The sequence below is a fragment of the Podarcis cretensis genome, assembly GCF_951804945.1.
Source record: "Podarcis cretensis genome assembly, chromosome: 6".
NCBI lineage: Eukaryota > Metazoa > Chordata > Lepidosauria > Squamata > Lacertidae > Podarcis > Podarcis cretensis.
The window spans coordinates 4,434,705-4,454,092 of NC_137175.1; the positions used below are offsets into that span (position 1 = coordinate 4,434,705).

General features: G+C 47.5%; 1 protein-coding gene across 4 annotated transcripts; it reads left to right on the top strand.

The window, feature by feature from the left end:
* Positions 1-654: 654 nt before the first annotated feature.
* TMEM74B (transmembrane protein 74B) lies at positions 655-8,651 on the top strand. 4 transcript variants are annotated; one of them, XM_079979951.1, is made up of 2 exons: positions 655-1,227; positions 7,617-8,651. In XM_079979951.1, the coding sequence occupies exon 2, from the start codon at positions 7,660-7,662 to the stop codon at positions 8,362-8,364; it is 705 nt and encodes a 234-aa protein (XP_079836077.1). In that variant the 5' UTR covers positions 655-1,227; positions 7,617-7,659; the 3' UTR covers positions 8,365-8,651. The 4 variants fall into 4 exon arrangements, with proteins under 4 accessions (XP_079836077.1, XP_079836078.1, XP_079836076.1 ...); XM_079979952.1 differs by having other exon boundaries at positions 7,620-8,651; XM_079979950.1 differs by lacking the exon at positions 655-1,227 and adding an exon at positions 1,544-2,131 and having other exon boundaries at positions 7,626-8,651.
* Positions 8,652-19,388: the final 10,737 nt, after the last annotated feature.

A 19,388-nucleotide genomic window follows, 5' to 3' on the forward strand; every position in this document is an offset into this window, starting at 1 on the left:
CAGCTAAAGCATTCGTGACAGATGGTCATCCAAACTGACCCCACCAAACTCATAACAAGACCTTCACCTACATTCCTCTTAAAGAAAACATGCCACAGTATTTTTCCTATTATTTATTCACGTTGTAATTTATTTCGTAATATTTATACACCATTTGATTGTTTTATTTTTATTTTTTTTAAGAATACTTATTAAGATTTTACAAAATCATAAGTACAAAAATGCATAGTAAAACAAGAAAAAAGGAGAAAACTCTCAAACAAAAATACAAGGTACAAAAAACAATAAAAATAGAAAAATAGAAAAAAGAAAGTTAAAAAACAAATCCGTTTTTTATAACTTTAAACTCATTAGCTTATTTCTTTGACTTCCTCACACCTCCCCTTTTTGTATTCCCATTAAAATATTCAAATCAGCAAATCCTTACCCTCTTCCATTTATCCATTTGATTGTTTTAAAACACCCACCCACACCCTCAAAGCGGTTTACAAAGAGAATAACGCAGTGCAATTATAAGTAAAGAAAAACCCAACTCTTTTAAATTATACGGAATCAGAATAAACTAAAAACAGATCCACGAGCGTGCCTGGGTAGGCTTGCCTGAACAAAAACGTTTTTAGCAAGTGCCGAAAAGAACGCACCTGCCTGAGGTCAATAGGCGGGGAGTTCCAGAGGGTAATTGCTGCCGCACTAAAAGATCCTGCTCTTACAAATGCAAAACGAGCATTGTGTGGCATCTTGTAACAGCGCTAGCGGTGCAGATCGAAGACCGTTAAAACTTATTTTGGAGGGTGCCTCATATAAACCCACAAATAAACAAATACAAGCACACACACGCACAAGCCAGCAGCCAGCCGGCGGTTCCGCAGGGATCCCTGAAACATCCTGGAGATCAAGGTGGGAGTTTGCATATCCTTCCTGGCAGCAGCCATTGCACCCCCTCCCCAATCCGGGATGCCCAATTCTGCCCGTTCCCTCGCCCGCCTTTTGCCCGCATGCCCCCCGCGGCTCCTCTCTCGCAAGCCCGGGACTGCGTCGAGGGGCCCCTACCCATCCTCTGGCTTTCCTGGAGCCAGCTGGCACAAAGCTGCGGTGGTGGGGGGGGGGAGGGAATGCCCTTCCCACCCTTCCCTTTGCTGGCTGGGTGGGGGGGGGGTGAGTGGGGGAGGGTCCCTGGCGGCGGAGAGGACCCCACCTTTGCCTGCAGCAACCGCCGCCGTGGGAGAGGTAAGAAGCGACTCTCCCCGCGCCCCTCCCTCCCTCTGGCCCCCAGGAGGCTACAGGCTGGAGACTCCGCAACAGGCAGCTCCTCCCCCCGGCTCTCCCCCACCCCCAGAGGCCTCTAGGGCAGGAGGAAGGGGGCGAGCGCAGCAGCTTATTGCGGAGCTGGAGGTGCCATCGGGCGATTGCGTCGCAGCCTCGGGCCACGGGTTGGCCCCGTTTCCCTTCTCCCGTGCGCTGGTGCCGGGTGGTGGTGCGCGATTTGTAGAGCGATCCTAGCACAGCCAGAGCCCTGGGTGTGGGGGGGTTTGTGTGGGGCTCCATTTTCCGGTTAGAGAGAAAGAGACAGAGGAAGCTTGCATTGCACGGAGAGAAAGAGTGCTGGAAAGATCAGTTTGTGGGGAGAAACGGGGGGAGGACGGTGAAGAGGAGGGCGAGAAAGCGGACCGTCGGTTCCCTTTCCTGCACGCCGCCGCCTACTCGCAAGGAGCGAGACCGGCGCGCCGACTGCGGCGCCGTGGTGCTGAACGGACAGCGACCGCCGGCCAGCCACGCCTTGCGCGAGCCGAGTTGCGGCGCCCGAGGCCGTCGCCAGGGGGCGCCGCTGCAGGATTTTGGCATTGTCTCTTTTTCTCCCGCCCCCCCCCTCACTCCGGTTTAAAACCCCTTCTAAACCGAGCCAGCAGCCCACCTCTCTCTCCCCCGCCCCCTACGCCCAGCCTCCAGTCCACTCCCTCGCTCCAGGCTGGCCGAGCAACGAAACATCGCAAGAGGAGGAGCCCACGGCAGACAGCGGCAGCATCCATGGTCGCTTGCAGCGCTGACCCCCAGCTAGGAGGACCTGCTGGATGTCCCCAGACAGGCAGCATGCGCCCCGCGGCAGCCAGGCAGGCAGGCCGGGCAAGGACAGGTAGGACAGGGCAGCTGGAAGTGGGGTGGGGGGTGGGGAATAGGCAGCCGTGCGCGCCCACCCGCTTATTCCTTGGGGCTTCCATTGCTGGCGAGGCGGAGAGGATTGCTGCATGCGTGTCTGAGACAGCGGCAGGGCGTGGGGGAAGATTATTCCTAAACGATAAGAGGTTGTAATCTGGGTGGAAGGGATTGGGGACGCGCGGGAGAGGAGGAGGGAGCAGGTATGAAGTCATCCTTCAATGCTGGCACCAAAAACCAGGATGCGTGAGCCCAAATATTAGACAAATTCACGGAGGACAGCATCACTGTTAACCACGGTGGCTCCACGGCTGGAGGCAGCAGTGCTTCTGAACTGCTGGAAACCGCAGGGAGAGTTGCTCTTGTATTCGAATCCCGTTTGTGGGTTTTCCACAGGCCACTGTAGGAACAGGATGTTGGGCTAGATGGGGCACTCTGGTGCTATTCCCTACGGTAACTGTGCAGGGTGCGGAAGAGGAAGGCGGGTTGTCCTAGAGCAGTCTTCCCCAACATTTGGAGAGCACTTCGATTGAAGAAGGCTGCCCTAGAGTAATTTGTTCAGTTGGTTTCCGAGCACAATTCAAAGTGTTGGTGCTGATCTTTAAAGCCCTAAATGGCCTCAGTCCAGTATACCTGAAGGAGCGTCTTCACCCCCATCATCCACCCCAGACACTGAGGTCCAGCTCTGAGGGCCTTCTGGCAGTTCCCTCACTGCGAGAAGCCAAGTTACAGGGAACCAGGCAGAGGGCCTTCTCGGTAGTGGCGCCCTCCCTGTGGAACGCCCTCCCACCAGATGTCAAAGAGAACAACAACTACCAGACTTTTAGAAGACATCTGAAGGCAGCCCTGTTTAGAGAAGCTTTTAATGTTTGATGCATTACGGTATTTTAATATTTTGTTGGAAGCCGCCCAGAGTGGCTGGGGAAGCCCAGCCAGATGGGCGGGGTATAAATAATAATAATAATAATAATAATAATAATAATAATAATAATAATAATTATGCCTGAATGAAGGGTGTGTTCTGAGCAGCCATGGATCTATCCTACTATCCTCTCGCAGCTTGGGTGGGTGTGAGAACGAAGTTGCTCTTCGCTGGCACTGATAGATATTTTACAACTCCACTCTTGCTTCTCGTTTTCAGAGTGCTCCAATGTGGGGCCCACATACTGGTGCTGGTCAGGATCACACCTGCTGCACTGCAACCTCACCAGGGGAATCCCAGACTATTCCCTGCAGGGTTGAAAAGACACAGAAACTTGCACGTGTGAGAGGGAGAGAGTAGGGAAATAAATGGCATGGCGCATAGCGATGGGGGGGGGCGTGTCATGCTGGGTAGCAGCCACGGCAACCCACAAAGTGGGCAAAGTGTCCAAGGATTCACATGATGCAGCAAAATGAAGTTATGGGTTTGTCTCCTTCATTGATGGTCAATGGGTCTGGCGGCCCAGTTCCTATGCATGCTTATTCAGAAGTCCCACTGGGTTTAGGTCTGACCCCATGCCAGCAGAAAAAATCATTCTGCTATAGCTGATGAAACAGGTTGTGGTGTGTGATTGGCCATGGTGTGTTTTTGTGTGGTGACACACAACAATATCCCAAATTTGCAAATGTGTCCAAAGTCAGCAATGCCTGCCCAGTGGCTATTGGTTTGCTTGCTGCTGCTGCTGCTGATTACATTTATATCTCTTTTTTATTATTATTAATTTTTTAAGAAAATTTTTCTTTTACAAATTTAAATAACACATTCATATCCACTATAATACAAAATTCTTTTGGACTTCCCCCCGCTCCCTCCACAATCCTCATAATTTTAAATTTGGTTCACATTTCCTTTGTAATTGTATTGCCAGTTAATAAATCTTTACAGCTCTTTTCCCTCTCACAATACCCTTTCTCCTCACAAAGCCTCTTTAAATCCAACTAGCGTTGTCTGTTCATCACTAATATTTTCCAGATAAACCGTAAACTTTCTCCAGTCCTGTGTGAACTTGTGATCTTTTTGGTATCTTATTTTTCCTGTCAGTTTATCTAATTCAGCAAAGTCCATCAGTTTCCGTCTCCATTCTTCCAATGTTGGTAAATCTTCTTGTTTCCATTTTTGAGTCATTAAAATTCTTGCCGCAGTCACTGCATATTGAAAAAGTTTATAATCACTTCTATTAATTTATCTTCCTGTAATTCCTAACAAAAAGGCTTCTGGTTTCTTCACAAACGTATATTTAAACATCTTTTTCAACTCATTATATATCATTTCCCAGAAGCCTTTTACTTTCTTACACTCCCACCACATATGATAAAATGACCCTTCCCTTTCCTTACATTTCCAACATTTGTTACATGTCTTATACATTTTTGCTAATTTAATGGCTGATTACATTTATATCTCATTCATATCCAGGGAGCTCAAGGTGGCACGCATGGTTCTTTCTGGCCTCGATTTTACCCTCAAAACAACCCTGTGAGGTAGGTTAGGCTAAGAGACTGGGACTGGCCTAAGGTCACCCAATGCGCTTCCTGGCTGGGTAAGGATTTGAACCCTGGTCTCCCAGATCCTAGGGACGGCGGGTGGCGCTGTGGGTTAAACCATAGAGCCTAGGACTTCCCGATCAGAAGGTCGGCGGTTCGAATCCCCGTGAAAGGGTGAGCTCCTGTTGCTCAGTCCCTGCTCCTGCCAACCTAGCAGTTCAAAAGTACATCAAAGTGCAAGTAGTTAAATAGGTACCGCTCCGGCGGGAAGGTAAACGGCGTTTCCGTGCGTTGCTCTGGTTCGCCAGAAGCGGCTTAGTCATGCTGGCCACATGACCCGGAAGCAGGACACCGGCTCCCTCGGCCAATAAAGCGAGATGAGCGCCACAACCCCAGAGTCGACCATGACTGGACCTAACGGTCAGGGGTCCCTTTACCTTTACCTTTACTTCCAGATCCTAGTCCGGCACTCTTACCACGAAGGTGCTTTGTGTTGAACTTCTGTGGATTAAAAGAAATTTAAAAATCCCAAGTGTATGTGTGTGTGTAAGATTGGCGGACTCCTGCACACCTCCTTTTCTGCTGATCTTTTCTGCTTCTTCCGTTTGCAAGAGCCGCACTTTCCCTGCAAGGAGGTGCCTCAGGCAGAGCCAGCAGGCTGCAGCAAAGTCAGGATATCAGCCGCTTGGTCACACAGGGTGCGGGCAAGATCAAGACCCACCTCACCAGGCTCAAGAGACACACTTAATTAACAAAAATCGCATACCACTTGATTGTAATCTGATTCCCTCCCTCTCTTCTTTTTTCCTTTCTCCTCCTGTGATGGAACTCCTATCTGGGGACTTCCCTAGCTTTTTTCTGGCCCACGTAGGACCAGTCTGGATAGTTGGCCTTGGTGAAGACTTGACGCTTTCATCCCCCCCAAAGTTTTTGATTTGAGTTTCCATTGAAATGAGGCTGTATTTTAATGTTTTAATGTTGTATTTTAATCTTGTTTTTATGTTGCATTTCAATAAATTTGTTTTTATATCGGGTGTTAGCCGCCCTGAGCCCGGTCTTGGCTGGGGAGGGCGGGGTATAAATAAAATTATTATTATTATTATTATTATTATTATTATTATTATTATTACCTCCTCTGCAAGGAATTCCAGGGATGATCCTGTATCCCTGGGGATAACTTAAGATAGCAGGGCTCAGCTAAACTATGGAACTCCCTGCCACAGGAAGCAGCAATGGTCACCGACTTGGATGGCTTTAAAGGAGGACAAGGATGTAGCCATCAATGGCTACTAGCCATAATGGCTGTGGTCTGCCTCCATAGCTAGAGGCAGCGATGCTGCTGAATCCAAGATGATGGAAACTGCAGGAGTCCTGCTGTGCACGGATCCTGTTTATCAGTTTCCCTTTGGGACATCTGCTTGGCCACTGTGAGAACAGGATGCTGGACTAGATGAGCCGTTGGCCGGATCCAGTGGCCAGCTCTTCTTGTCTTCTTTGTGTAGTGCATAGAACATTGGACTTTGACCAAGGGGATCCATATTCCCAATCCCTGTCTGGTCAATGGGGCTTGGTGGGCGACCTTGCCCCAGTTGCTCTCTATTGGCCCTCTGCCTGACTAAGAATAGAAAGCGCAGAATATGCATGCCGCACTGAAGATGAAAGGTGGTGAATGTGTGTGCTGCCTTCAATAAAATGTTGCGGCATGGAGTGCCCTATTCAGTGCTTTTTTCCTTTAAAAAAAGGTTAGGGGTACTCTCATTTTGACTCAAGAAAATCACCATTTTATAGTTCAAATAGTTTATTTTTTATAGTTCTAAAATATAGTTTATCAAAAATATAGTTTATTTTTTATAGTTCAAAAATAAATACAGTAAATGGACAAAAGTACAAAGATTCACAAAATGTTTAGGAGTATGCATACCCCTGCATCCTCTCGGAAAAAATGCACTGGCCCTATTCGGTTTTGCATAGGAACACAGAAAGCTGTATAGGAACCCTGGGAGATTCTGATGCTTCCCCACCACCACCAATTTTGATGCAAGGTCCCTTCCAGCCCCTTTCATGCTGCCTTCCATGTGTTCAATCGGCACCTAGAAGAGGGCATGAGAACACAGAAGATGCCTTATACAAGGTTGGACCATTGATGCATCTAGCTCAGTATGGTCTGCACTGACTGGCAGAGGCTGTCCAGGGTTAGGAGACCTTCCCACCAGGCAGGAGACCTTCCCACCAAGTCCTACCTGAAGATGCCTTCAGGGATTGAACCTAGGAGAGCTCTCCCCCATTCATTCCTGGAGGAATTGGCTTCATGTCAGGAAGGTCCCCTGAGGTCCCTGAGAGGTGTGGTGGGTCAGTGATTTGATAATAATAATAATAATTTATTATTTGTAACCCACCCATCTGGCTGGGCCTCCCCAGCCACTCTGGGCGGCCTCCAATAAGGATGAAAAATACATTAAAATGTCACACATTAAAAACTTCCCTGAACAGATGTCTTCTAAATGTCAGGTAGTTGTTTATCTCTTTGACATCTGCTGGGAGGGTGTTCCACAGGGTGGGTGCCACTACCTAGAAGGCCCTCTGCCTGGTTCCCTGTAGCTTTGCTTCTCACAATGAGGGAATCGCCAGAAGGCCCTTGGCACTGGACCTCAGTGTCCGGGCAGAATGATGGGGGTGGAGACGCTCCTTCAGGTATACTGGACCGAGGCCATTTAGGGCTTTAAAGGTCAGCACCAACACTTTGAATTGTGCTCGGAAACGTACTGGGAGCCAATGTAGGTCTTTCAAGACCGGTATTATGTGGTATTGGCAGCCACTCCCAGTCACCAGTTTAGTTGCCGCATTCTGGATTAGTTGTAGTTTCCGGGTCACCTTCAAAGGTAGTCCCACGTAGAGCGCATTGCAGTAGTCCAAGTGGGAGATAACCAGAGCATTCAGTGAATGAAGGCCAGGGTGCAAATGGTTCTCATTGATTCCTCCTCTCCATTCTTCTGCCCCAGCAGCTGAAGTGCTGAGAGGGATGAGCAAGGCGACTGCATCGCAATGGCGTCCTCACACCCCCTGGAACTGACAGTCTTGGGGAATGTACCTGGGCCCAGCCGGGGAGTCCCAGAAGGGGGACCTTCAGCACCATGGACAGCTCCTGGCTTGGGCATTGAGAACGCCTCTTACCAGGGGGAAGAAGAAGAAGAGGAAGAGGAAGAGGCAGAAACTTCCTTCCGGAACCGTCAAGGCACAGGAAGCAGCCTCAGGGAGCACACAGCTCCCCCTAGGGTAGACCTCTCCCCACGGTCCGAGGATGGCCCTTTGCCGGACGCAGCAGGCAACTCAGTGGACTATGGCTTCATCTTGGCTTTAGTCTTCTTGGTCAGCGGGATTTTGCTGGTGATTGTCGCCTATAGCATCCCGCGGGAGGCGCGAGTCGACCCGGATTCTGTGTCCGCCCGGGAGATGGAGAGGCTGGAGATGTATTACGCCCACCTAGGCTCCCACCTGGACAAGTGCATCATCGCAGGGTTGGGGCTCTTGACTTTGGGCGGGATGCTGCTCTCCATCCTCCTGATGGTCTCCATCTACAAAGGGGAGCTCTACCGGAGGAGGTCGTTCCCGGCTTCCAGGGCTCCCCGGAAGACGTATGGGTCTATAAACCTGAGGATGAGGCAGCAGAATGGAGAAGGGGGGCAGACTTTGGTCGAGAATGAGGTCATTCAGATGACCGAAGTCACAAACACCAGCCAGAGCTGCTGACATTTCTTCGTAGGTGATGTAAGTTGAACTAGATGAAGGGTCCTCTTCCAGTGCTACAAATCTGTGATTCTATTCCACAAGTTAAAAGCACTGAGCTCAGATGATGATTTGTTGGGGGGTTGGGGGAGGGGATAAGGTTCAACATTCATATTTAAGTATAGCTTTGCACCTCAATGGGGAACAGTAGTGGAAATGTCACCTCTTGTTTAAATGCCTCTTTCACTTACACACGAAAGGATGAGGATGAACTTTGGGAAGCTAAATGTTGCTTTATATTTTGGGAACTTCTTTCCAAGAAAAGATTTCCAAGAAAACTCACGGTCCCCCTCTGAAATTGTTCTGTGCTACGTACTGCACCACTGCTGTGGTTTAAAAAAAACACACTTTTTTTTTAATTAAAAAAACTGTTGCACAACCAAATCGCCTATGCTGAAGACACAGAGCCAAAGCCACATTTCGGAGGCCCTCTTTGGAATTATTTGTATACTACCAAGCACAGTTTAAGGCCTGTACTTTGGAGCTGGGTTCCTTCGTTCCACCCCTCCCTGCAGCAAACACTCTTAGCAATAGTTCCATCTGGAAGACGTGTGCAACTGTCGCCGCTCCCAGCAAAAGTTCAGAACACACCCAACTGCTCCATGGTTTGTATGAGTTTTCTGGATCTCCCAAGACCTTGCTGCAACTTTCGTACTTGCGACATGCTCGGTCTGTCGAAGCAACACCTTCACGCGCAGCCACACAGCCTGACTCACAAACACACCGCCTTGCCACACCAGCAAACCCGTTTCCCCGGCCTCGCTGGGAAAAGAACACCATGTCCAAACTGTTTCTGAGTTGTTCGTGGAAAGCGAGAAGGGAGCAGTGCTTTCAAAGAACCTTCCGCGGTTCTGCTTCCTCGTCTATGGGTTCGTCCGCCAAGTCGCCAGCCTCAGATGCAGGGAGGTACTTGCAGCAGTCGGGAGATACAATTACGTCTCGAATGCAAAGCATGAAACATTAATGAAGGCCGGCATGTGGGCAATGCAAATGAAAATGTGTCAGCAGGAAGTTTAAAAATGGATATCGCTCAGAAGCGGCCAAACGAAAGGTGACCTCTAAAAGGTACAGCTGCCAGTAAATGCCACTCTCAACTAAATATAAAATGTGCAGCCACAACCCAGGAAATCTGTATCACTCAGTATTGCGATCATGAGAAACAGAGGGGAAGCATTGTTTTGAATGCTGTGCCATCACTTGTCCTTCAAATCTGTCCATTCGTTGCCCCCACAAATTCCTATAATTGCTTATAACTGGAAGCAGGAGGAAAAAAAATACAGTATTTTTCGCTCTATAAGACGCACCAGACCACAAGACGCACCTAGTTTTTGGAGGAGGAAAACAAGAAAAAAAATATTCTGAATCTCAGAAGCCAGAACAGCAAGAGGGATCGCTGCGCAGTGAAAGCAGCAATCCCTCTTGCTGATCTGGCTTCTGGGATAGCTGCGCAGCCCGCATTCGCCCCATAAGACGCACACAAATTTCCCCTTACTTTTTTGGAGGGAAAAAGCGAGTCTTATAGAGCAAAAAATACGGTATTTTTTTTAAAACTGGGAATATAAGAAAAGGCTTCTAAGCAGAAGTTAAACTAGCCAAGGGTTGAATCTACAAGCACAGCAGCAGAAGATGGGGGGGGGGGACTGTACCACACATGGTGGGGATTGTTCACATTTTTGGAATAGTCACTCGTTTTAAAAAGAGTCACTGCAGAGAGAAAATAAGCACATCATGGAGATAGGCTGCAGCCCAGCCAACTCCGTTTTGTGCTTGTCTTTAAAAATCACACACAACTCTTACACACACACACTCAAAAATGTTGTTCTCCAGCTTCATCCTGAACTGGTACAGTCTGCTTTGCCTTCTCAGGACTGTACCATCTCTCCCTATTGCATCAAGCCCTAGAGATGCAAATGATTTTTAATTTTTTTTAGAAAAAGAAATCTCAGGAAAATTATTCCCTCTTGTGCATGCTTGCAAAAATTTGCAGCAGTCTAGTTTGATTCCCCTTGTCCAAGCGCTGTTATTTCTTCTCCTGATGGTTTCCTGCTCTGAATTTCTTCACGATGCCTCTATCTAGCGTCTGGCTCAATTGAATTTTAATATTCAAAATTTGATTATTTTTTTAATGGAACCTTTTCATATATCCCCCCCCCCCGCCCAAAGTGAGAATTTAAAACTAGTACAGAATGGTGTTTCTAGATCCAGCACTGGCAGAGTCCGGATGCTTTGAGGAGGTTGCTTGTGTGCGGATCACAAGGCATTTAGCTGCCCCTTTCCTGCCCTCTTCATCCAGAAATCCAGGATGCAGATCAAAGCAAAGACCAGAGAAGAAGGAGGCCGTGGTCTCTCTCTCCCTCTCTCTCCCTCTTTCTCTATATAATTAATTTTCAACATATCATTTTCAGCGGTCATTTAACACAATTTCATACCTTATACAATTTTTTGACTTCCATCAATCACATTTGAAAATTTTCCAATCTTTTCCACTTAATTTACATTTCTTAATTTCACCATTACTTTTAATTATCATAACTAATAACTCTCTTCATAATCGTCCTTGCAATATTTCTTATATTCCTCCTTACAAAACTTATTGTAATCCTACTAGCGTAATCTGTTGATTACAATTGCTTTTCAAATAGTTCACATATTTATTCCAGTCCTCTGAAAATCTCTGGTCTGGCAGGTTTCGAATACTTCCTGTCATCTTATCTAATTCTGAGGCCGTGGTCTTTCTCTCTCAGTGTCTGACCCCTGCTCTTTGGGCTGCATGATGGGAGATGATTCCCTCCAGCAGCGGCACTAATGGATTGGGAACTAATGGCACCATGAAGTTACACCAGTACATGGATTCTTTGGTGTCAGGAGTGGTCACCCACTTCCCTTCAGAAATAATATCTATTTAGTATATCACATTTATATCCCACCTTTCACTGAAGAGTAGCCCAAGGTGGCATGCATACTTCTCCTCCTGCCTTGGGGTTTTTTTTAACACCCTCACAACAACCCTGTGAGGTAGGCTAGGCTGAGAAACAGTCACTGGCCAAAGAAATGCCGAGAACTGAACCCAGGACCTTCTGAATAGAGCATGGGCTACAGCCCATCCCTAGTGAAGGCCAAGGCTCTAATACAGGCAAAGGCAAACTTCGCCCCCCCCAGTTGTTTGGGACTACAATTCCCATCATCCCTGACCACTGGTCCTGTTAGCTAGGGATGAAGGGAATTGTAGTCCCAAACATCTGGAGGGCCAGAGTTGTTGCGTTTGCAAAGTAAAGGAAGGATTGAACTCTGTTTAATAAGAATACACACAGAGGCTTGAACCAGCAAGACTCTGGGAAGGGTGCGTGTAATCGTGTCTCTCTCTCTGTGCCTGTCCGTCAGATCTCCGCAGCCCCCAGCCCAGGCCGTTTTATTCACAAAAAAGGCTTTTTACAGAGTGTTCGTAAGAACCAATCAGATTTCTTCTGAGCATTTCCACAAACCCACGTGGGGAGAAAGTTATATCAAAAGAAATTCTTTTAACTACAAAGACTACTACTCTGAGTATGCATACATAATCTGAGAGTAAATAAAAGAGGACTAGAGAAACTCCGGAGATCACAAACAGGAGTAAACAAGAGAGGGTGGAAGGATGGCAAGGAGGTAGACATCTTTATCACCTTCCTGTGAAACTATTTCCAGGCCCTAAGATTAAAATCCTAAGAAAACTACCGTATTTTTCGCTCTATAAGACGCACCAGACTATAAGACGCACCTAGTTTTTGGAGGAGGAAAACAAGAAAAAAAATATTCTGAATCCCAGAAGCCAGAGCAGCAAGAGGGATCGTTGCGCAGTGAAAGCAGCGATCCCTCGGTGGAGGAAGACTGGAAGAAATTCAAGGACTATCTACAAAAATATTGTAAATTGTATGATTGTTAAGAAAGATGTAAGATTAGCAAAAACATGGCTTCAACAAACTAGTTATAAAGAATATAAATTTAAATTCAATTGGAAGATGAAAAGATAAATTTGGGATAAGTAATATTTTATGATTAAGCTTCAATAAGAGTATGTTAAACCCCAAAATTTGAGACATTAAATATTGGAAAATTATATTATATGAATTAAATCAAGTTAATAATTTGCTGGTAAAATTTATGTTTAGAAAGCAGGAACAAGAGATGTGAGGAAGTCCAAAGTTGAGAATGAAATGTGGATAATGGAAAATATTGTGTTATTATGTATGTTTTTTATTGGTTATACAAAATTTAATAAATATTATTAAAAAAAAAGAAAAAAAGAAAGCAGTGATCCCTCTTGCTGTTCTGGCTTCTGGGATAGCCGTGCAGCCTGCATTCGCTCCATAAGACGCACACACATTTCTCCTTACTTTTTAGGAGGGAAAAAGTGAGTCTTATAGAGCAAAAAATACGGTACTTCAAAGAAACTTGCCCACTATCTTTATGGCCCAGGATGCCTGCCTGGTGAAGCAACTGGCTGTGTACATGACAAGAGAAATGGGCAGTAGAGGCAAAAGGGCATGAATGTAGAATCTTATGGGATTTAATCAGAAATTACCGTCAATATATCAAACCCAGTCAACACAATGCTTTCATCGTGGACACGATGGCTTGATGTATATTTTATAATTCCTCATGGTAATCCCATCTGATCACTACATCTCTGGATATTTGCACTCCTACAGAGTTTGCCTATTCCTGCTCTAATAATAGATGGCAATTGTAGTCTATACTGTCTGGAAGGCACCTTGTTAGAGAGGGCTGCTGTACTTCAGAGTCAGCACACACCTAGCATTGCACACTAAGAGCTTTAGGGATCATGCTTGCATGTAAATCGATTCAACACTGTTTTATGCCACTGGCCAGTTTTGACAGCTGGGCACTAAACCAGCTAAGCCTGCCTTCTCCAGCCGGCTGCCATTCGGATATTGTGCCTCCAATATCACCCGTATCCTGCAATGTTCACCAAAAAGGTTTGCTTTTGCACACTGACCTGGTGGATATCTGCCTGTGTTTTGGCAGAAAGGGCTGCACCTCAGAGGTAGAGCAGCTGTTTGGCATGCAGAAGGAAGGGTTCCATCTCTGACATCTGCAGGGAGGGCTGGGAGAAACAACCTGACTTGACACCCTGGAGAGTCACTGTCGGTCAGTGTAGACACTACTGGGCTAGATAGACCAGTGCTCTGACTCAGTATAATGCAGTTTCCTATGTCTTTAAATTAACCTTGGGGAACAACATTGAATCTTAGAATTGTCGAGTTGGAAGGGACCCTGAGAATCATCTAGTCCAACCCCCTTCAATGCAGGAATATGCAGCTGTCCCAAAAGGGAATCGAACCAAGTACAGTGGTGCCCCGCAAGACGAACGCCTCGCAAGACGGAAAACCCGCTAGACGAAAGGGTTTTCCGTTTTGGAGGCGCTTCGCAAAACAAATTTCCCTATGGGCTTGCTTTGCAAGACGAAAATGTCTTGCGAGTTCCTGCGGGGTTTTCCCCCTTCCCCCCCCCTTTTCCTAAGCCGCTAAGCCGCTTATCAGCTGATCCGCTGATAAGCCGCTTAACAGCTGATCGCTAAAAGCCGCTAAACTGCTAATAGCGCTAATCCACTAAACTGTCAATGGGCTTGCTTCGCAAGATGAAAAAACCGCTATACGAAGAGCCTCACGGAACGGATTAATTTCGTCTTGCGAGGCTCCACTGTAATGGGTCCTTATTTAAATGTACTGATACTGCCAGCAGAGTCGTATGAGCCGCTCTTTGATAGAAATCTCAGCACCTGCCTTGTTCTTTTTGGAATAATAATCCAAGCTGGATTAAAAGGCACCCCTCCCCCTGCTACGTCCCTGGCAGGCCTGCCAGGCCGCCATCCATCAGGTCACCGCCGAAGAGCAAACTCGCTGAGCGAACATCAATTGCTTTCGCTCTCAATAAGATTAAATGCCCTTTAAGAGCGATCAGCCCGTTAAAGAGATTAAATCTGCAGAAGGCCCTGGTTTATTGGCGAGGGAGACAGGCTCGGATTTGCATTATAAAGTAAAGGCTGTTTCTCATGAGGCTTTAATGGAATTACGCGGACACTGTCTTGCTGCTGCTGTGCCGTTCCTTAAGGAGACCCTGGAAAATTCTCCTAAGGGGTGAACACTGGAACAAAAGAAGCTGCTTTATACTGATTCAGACCGCTGATCTGTCAAGCTCAGGAAACACCAGCGGTTCCTCAAGTGGGGGGGGGGGGAATCACTGCTCCTTGACTTCATAAACTCATCTTCAGTGCCTCCTACCCTGTAAAAGGCAATTATTCAGAATGGCAGATTGCACGACCCACTAAAAATGATAGAAATGGTTAAGGCTGGAGTCAGATGCAGGTCAGCACAAAGGAACAGTCAGGTGTCCGTCAAGTTACCGTATTTTTCGCTCTATAAGAAGTACTTTTTTCCTCTTAAAAAGTAAGGGGAAATATCTGTGTGTCTTATGGAGCGAATGCGTGGTCCCTGGAGCCGAATTGCCCAGGCAGATCATGCTTTTTTTTTTTTAGAAAGAGGGAAGGGGGTGTTGAAAGGAAGCTGCTGAGCAGCTAATCGGCAAGCGATCGGGAGGGAGATAAGGGACTCTAGTGATAAAGGGGGCTGCCTGGGAGGGGGGAGGTAAAGACAGGGAACTTGCAAGGAGAGGAGACAGGAATACTAAAGCAATGAGGAGAGAAATTAGAAGAAAAGGAGGAGCAAAAAACTGCTCCAGCTAAGGAAAAGACACTAAGGCAAACAAGAGGGAAGGGGGTGTTGAAAGGAAGCAGCTGATCGGCAAGCAGTCGGGGAGAGAGATAAGGGATGCTACAATGGCACAAAAACATGGTTACAAAGCACGGATTCACATGGATCCTCAGGATTTTTGCATTGGGCTACCCCAAACTCACAGTCAAATCACATGTCTGTGGCCACAGCATGAACCACAAAAATTATACATCCACTGTTTCGTTCAGAATATATTTTTTCTTGTTTTCCTCCTCTAAAAACTAGGTGCGTCTTATGGTCAGGTACATCTTATGGAGCGACAAATACGGTAACTCTTTATTCAAGGAAATGGCAGGCAATTCAGCAACATTTCACAGCAGGTCTTGCCCCTATGGAGCAGTGGCCAGGACTGAAGGTCCCTGCCCTCCAGCCATTCTAAGGCTCCCCGTCTCCCAGATGTTTTCCCCAGCAGTCTCAAACTGTGTCTGCCCACCTCTGTTCTGCTCTCATCAATACTCTGCCCATTCTTGGAGGCCAGAGGGGAGGGGAGCTGGTTGCAGCAAGCGAGGGAGACTCCCTGCGTTCTTCAGCAGCCTCTTGATCTCCACCCCCCTCTGCTTCAGCCTCAGAGTCTGAACTGCTCTCTATCACCGGCTCTCCCTGCTCACTAAACCCTGTTGCTCCTTCAGCATCTGGAACACCACCCCAATCTTCCCCCTCTGACCTCTCCTCAGTGTCCCACCACTAATCCCTGCGCTCTGAGCCTTCCTCCTCTGGGGGTTTCCCTTGGAGGTGGGGTTCCCTGGCAAGGTGCCCCCCCCATTCCTTGTCCCCAAGCCAGTCCCCGGCATCAAATTCAAGCAGTAACGATTAATTGCATATTTATTCAAAATCCAGCTAAAGCCATTTGGTTTAATTGATTCAGCAAAACTTGATTCCGTGATGCCAACTTTTCAGAGCCTGGCGGTCATTTATACCTCCAGCACCCTAGCCTGCTGCACCCAGCCCTCTTAATGCCCCACCGTGGCAATCCCACTGACCCCCACTCATCTACACTGATTATCAGCAGCTCTTGAACATTTCCGGCAGGGAGTCTCTCCGAATCCTACCTGGAGATGCTGGCGATTGAATTTGGGACCGTCTTCATGAAGACAGATGGCTCTCCCACTGGTATACAGCCCTTCCCCAGGGTAGGGAATTGGGGCGGATCCTCTCCGTAGCCAAAGCGGAAAGATTCTGCTTCAGTGCAAAACGAGCAATCTGCAAGCTGCATTAATAATAATAATAATAATAATAATATTTTTTTATTTATACCCCGCCCTTCCCGGTTCAGGAAACCGGGCTCAGGGCGGCTAAAAACAAATTTAAAACACTTATTGATGCAACAAAAAACAGCATAAAATACAGTATAAAACGTGAATAATGATAGATTCAGAATTCAAAAATCAATTTAGGGGGGGAAATCCATCCAATGATGATTAGATGATCACCAGGGCTAGCTGGCTAAGTTAGTCCTTTTTGGGCCAGCAAGGAGACCAGGGGAGAATTAGCTGTGGGATCCCAGAGCAGGTAATCTTCATAAAAAGGGGAGGGGGAGGGAAGGAAGGGGAATAAAAGATCAGGCTAAGTTCAAATTGAAAGCCAAGCGGAATAGCTCTGTCTTACAGGCCCTGTAGAAAGAAGTTAAATCCTGCAGGGCCCTGGTCTTATGGGACAGAGCATTCCACCAGGTCGGAGCCATCACTGAGAAGGCCCTGGCCCTGGTGGAGGATAATCTGATTTAGGGCCTGGGACCTCTAAACTATGATGAAGAAGAAGCGGACACGGAGCAATGGTTCCAAACTACAAGAAAGAAGATTCCACCTAAACATTAGGAAGAACTTCCTGACAGTAAGAGCTGTTCGACAGTGGAATTTGCTGCCAAGGTGTGTGGTGGAGTCTCCTTCTTTGGAGGTCTTTAAGCAGAGGCTTGACAACCATATGTCAGGAGTGCTCTGATGGTGTTTCCTGCTTGGCAGGGGGTTGGACTCGATGGCCCTTGTGGTCTCTTCCAACTCTATGATTCTATGATTATTCATGGACCTTAAAGTCCTCTGTGGGGCATACCAGGAGAGGCGGTCCCGTAGATATGAGGGCCCTAAGCCACAAAAGGCTTTAAAGTTCAAAACCAGCACCTTAAACCCGACCCGATACTCCACCGGGAGCCAGTGCAACTGGTAAAGCACTGGGTGAATATGCTCCCATGGCTGGGACCTCGTGAGGAGCCTCGCTGCAGCATTCTGCACCCGCTGGAGTTTCTGGGACAGATCTCAAGGCAGCCTGCACTGGAGAGCTTTCCAGAGGGTCTCTGTGCACATGGCTGCATGGGAGGAGTTTTAAAGTCTGTTCATCACACAAGCATGTCCATCACTGGATTGCCCTTGATTGGCTGCACCTGGGGTAGTCAATGTGGTAGATGCAGCCAGATTATGTAACTCCCCAATCCCAGCCTCTGGCTGATGCTGAAAGGAATTCCCTTAGGTCAAGAGAGCAGACCGCAGGAGAGAGTGGCAAGTTAGGAAGGGGTAAAAAACTGGATGCAGTACACCTTTAAAGGGGGACTTGCCCAAATCTCCTTTTCCAAAGCAAGATGCGAACCCAAACTCAGACATCCCGCAAAACTCGCACTGCTCCGAACTTTGCACTTCTCCAGCCAAGTACCATATTTTTTTGCTCTATAAGTAAGGGGAAATGTGTGTGCGTCTTATGGGGCGAATGCGGGCTGCGCAGCTATCCCAGAAGCCAGAGCAACAAGAGGGATTGCTGCTTTCACTGCGCAACGATCCCTCTTGCTGTTCTGGCTTCTGAGATTCAGAATATTTTTTTTCTTGTTTTCCTCCTCCAAAAACTAGGTGCATCTTGTGGTCTGGTGCGTCTTATAGATTGAAAAATATGGTAACTTGATGAAAAATGCACATATTAGGGGCAATCAGTTTGCAAATAGAGAGAAAGAGAGAGGAGAAATTGCTTGTTGAAAATGTGTGTAGCAGAAGAGACAGGGCAGGTTTTGCCACACCAAGACCTGGGACCCTAGGAATGGTTTCGCCTCCCTGCAAAATGTTGCACTTGGGATTAGGGTTGCTGCAGGGGGTTGAACTAGCCTTTCTCAACCTGCAGGTCCCCAGATGTGGTTGAACCACAACTCCCATCACCTCTAGCTAGCAAGGCCAGAGCTCAGGGATGATGGGAGTTGTAGTCCAACAACATCTGGGGACCCACAGGTTGAGAACCACTGAGTCCTGGATGATTGTGAGGTTTGCGAAGCCAGGCTAATTTTCCAAAGGGGATGGAGGCAGGGGTGGTGGCGATTGTGCTGTGCCCCTGGAAATAAAGTGGGCTTAATGCTAGAGACAGCAAGCTTAATTACTGTAGAGTTAGAGATAGATAGATGATAGATAGATAGTTATCAGAGCATGAGAGAATCCGGGGTGGGGTGGGGAGGATATTGAGTACCAGACAGCACGGGAATGTGACTGTATAAAGCATCATATATGGGGACATGGGGACGCGGGTGGCGCTGTGGGTTAAACCACAGAGCCTAGGACTTGCCAATCAGAAGGTCGGTGGTTCGAATCCCCACGACGGGGTGAGCTCCTGTTGCTCGATCCCTGCTCCTGCCAACCTAGCAGTTTGAAAGCACGTCAAAGTGCAAGTAGATAAATAGGTACCGCTCCAGCGGGAAGGTAAACGGTGTTTCCGTGCGCTGCTCTGGTTTCGCCAGAAGTGGCTTAGTCATGCTGGCCACATGACCCGGAAGCTGTACGCCGGCTCCCTCGGCCAATAAAGCGAGATGAGCGCCGCAACCCCAGAGTCGGTCACGACTGGACCTAACGGTCAGGGCTCCCTTTTCCTTTTTATGGGGACATGACAAGAATACATACTGTGGCAGAAGTGGGTGTCAAGACCACTGGGGAAGGTGGTGGGACCCTCTTTCGTTGGAGGTTTTTAAAGCAGAGGTTGGGTGTTCACCTGCCAGGGATTCTTTAGATTTAGCTTTAATTCCTGTGTTGCAGGGGGTTGGAATAGATGACCCATGGGGTCCCTTGCAGCTGTACAAGTCTGTGATTCTGCGAGGGTGAAGAGATGTCAAAGACAAGAGCCTTTGCCCTGTGGCTAACAAGAGCCAGGCTCAGGGTGGCTAACACCAGTAAAATTACAAAAAAAAACATAATGGGGGGGGGGGGAAACCAATTTAAAATACAGGTTAGAATGCAATTTAAA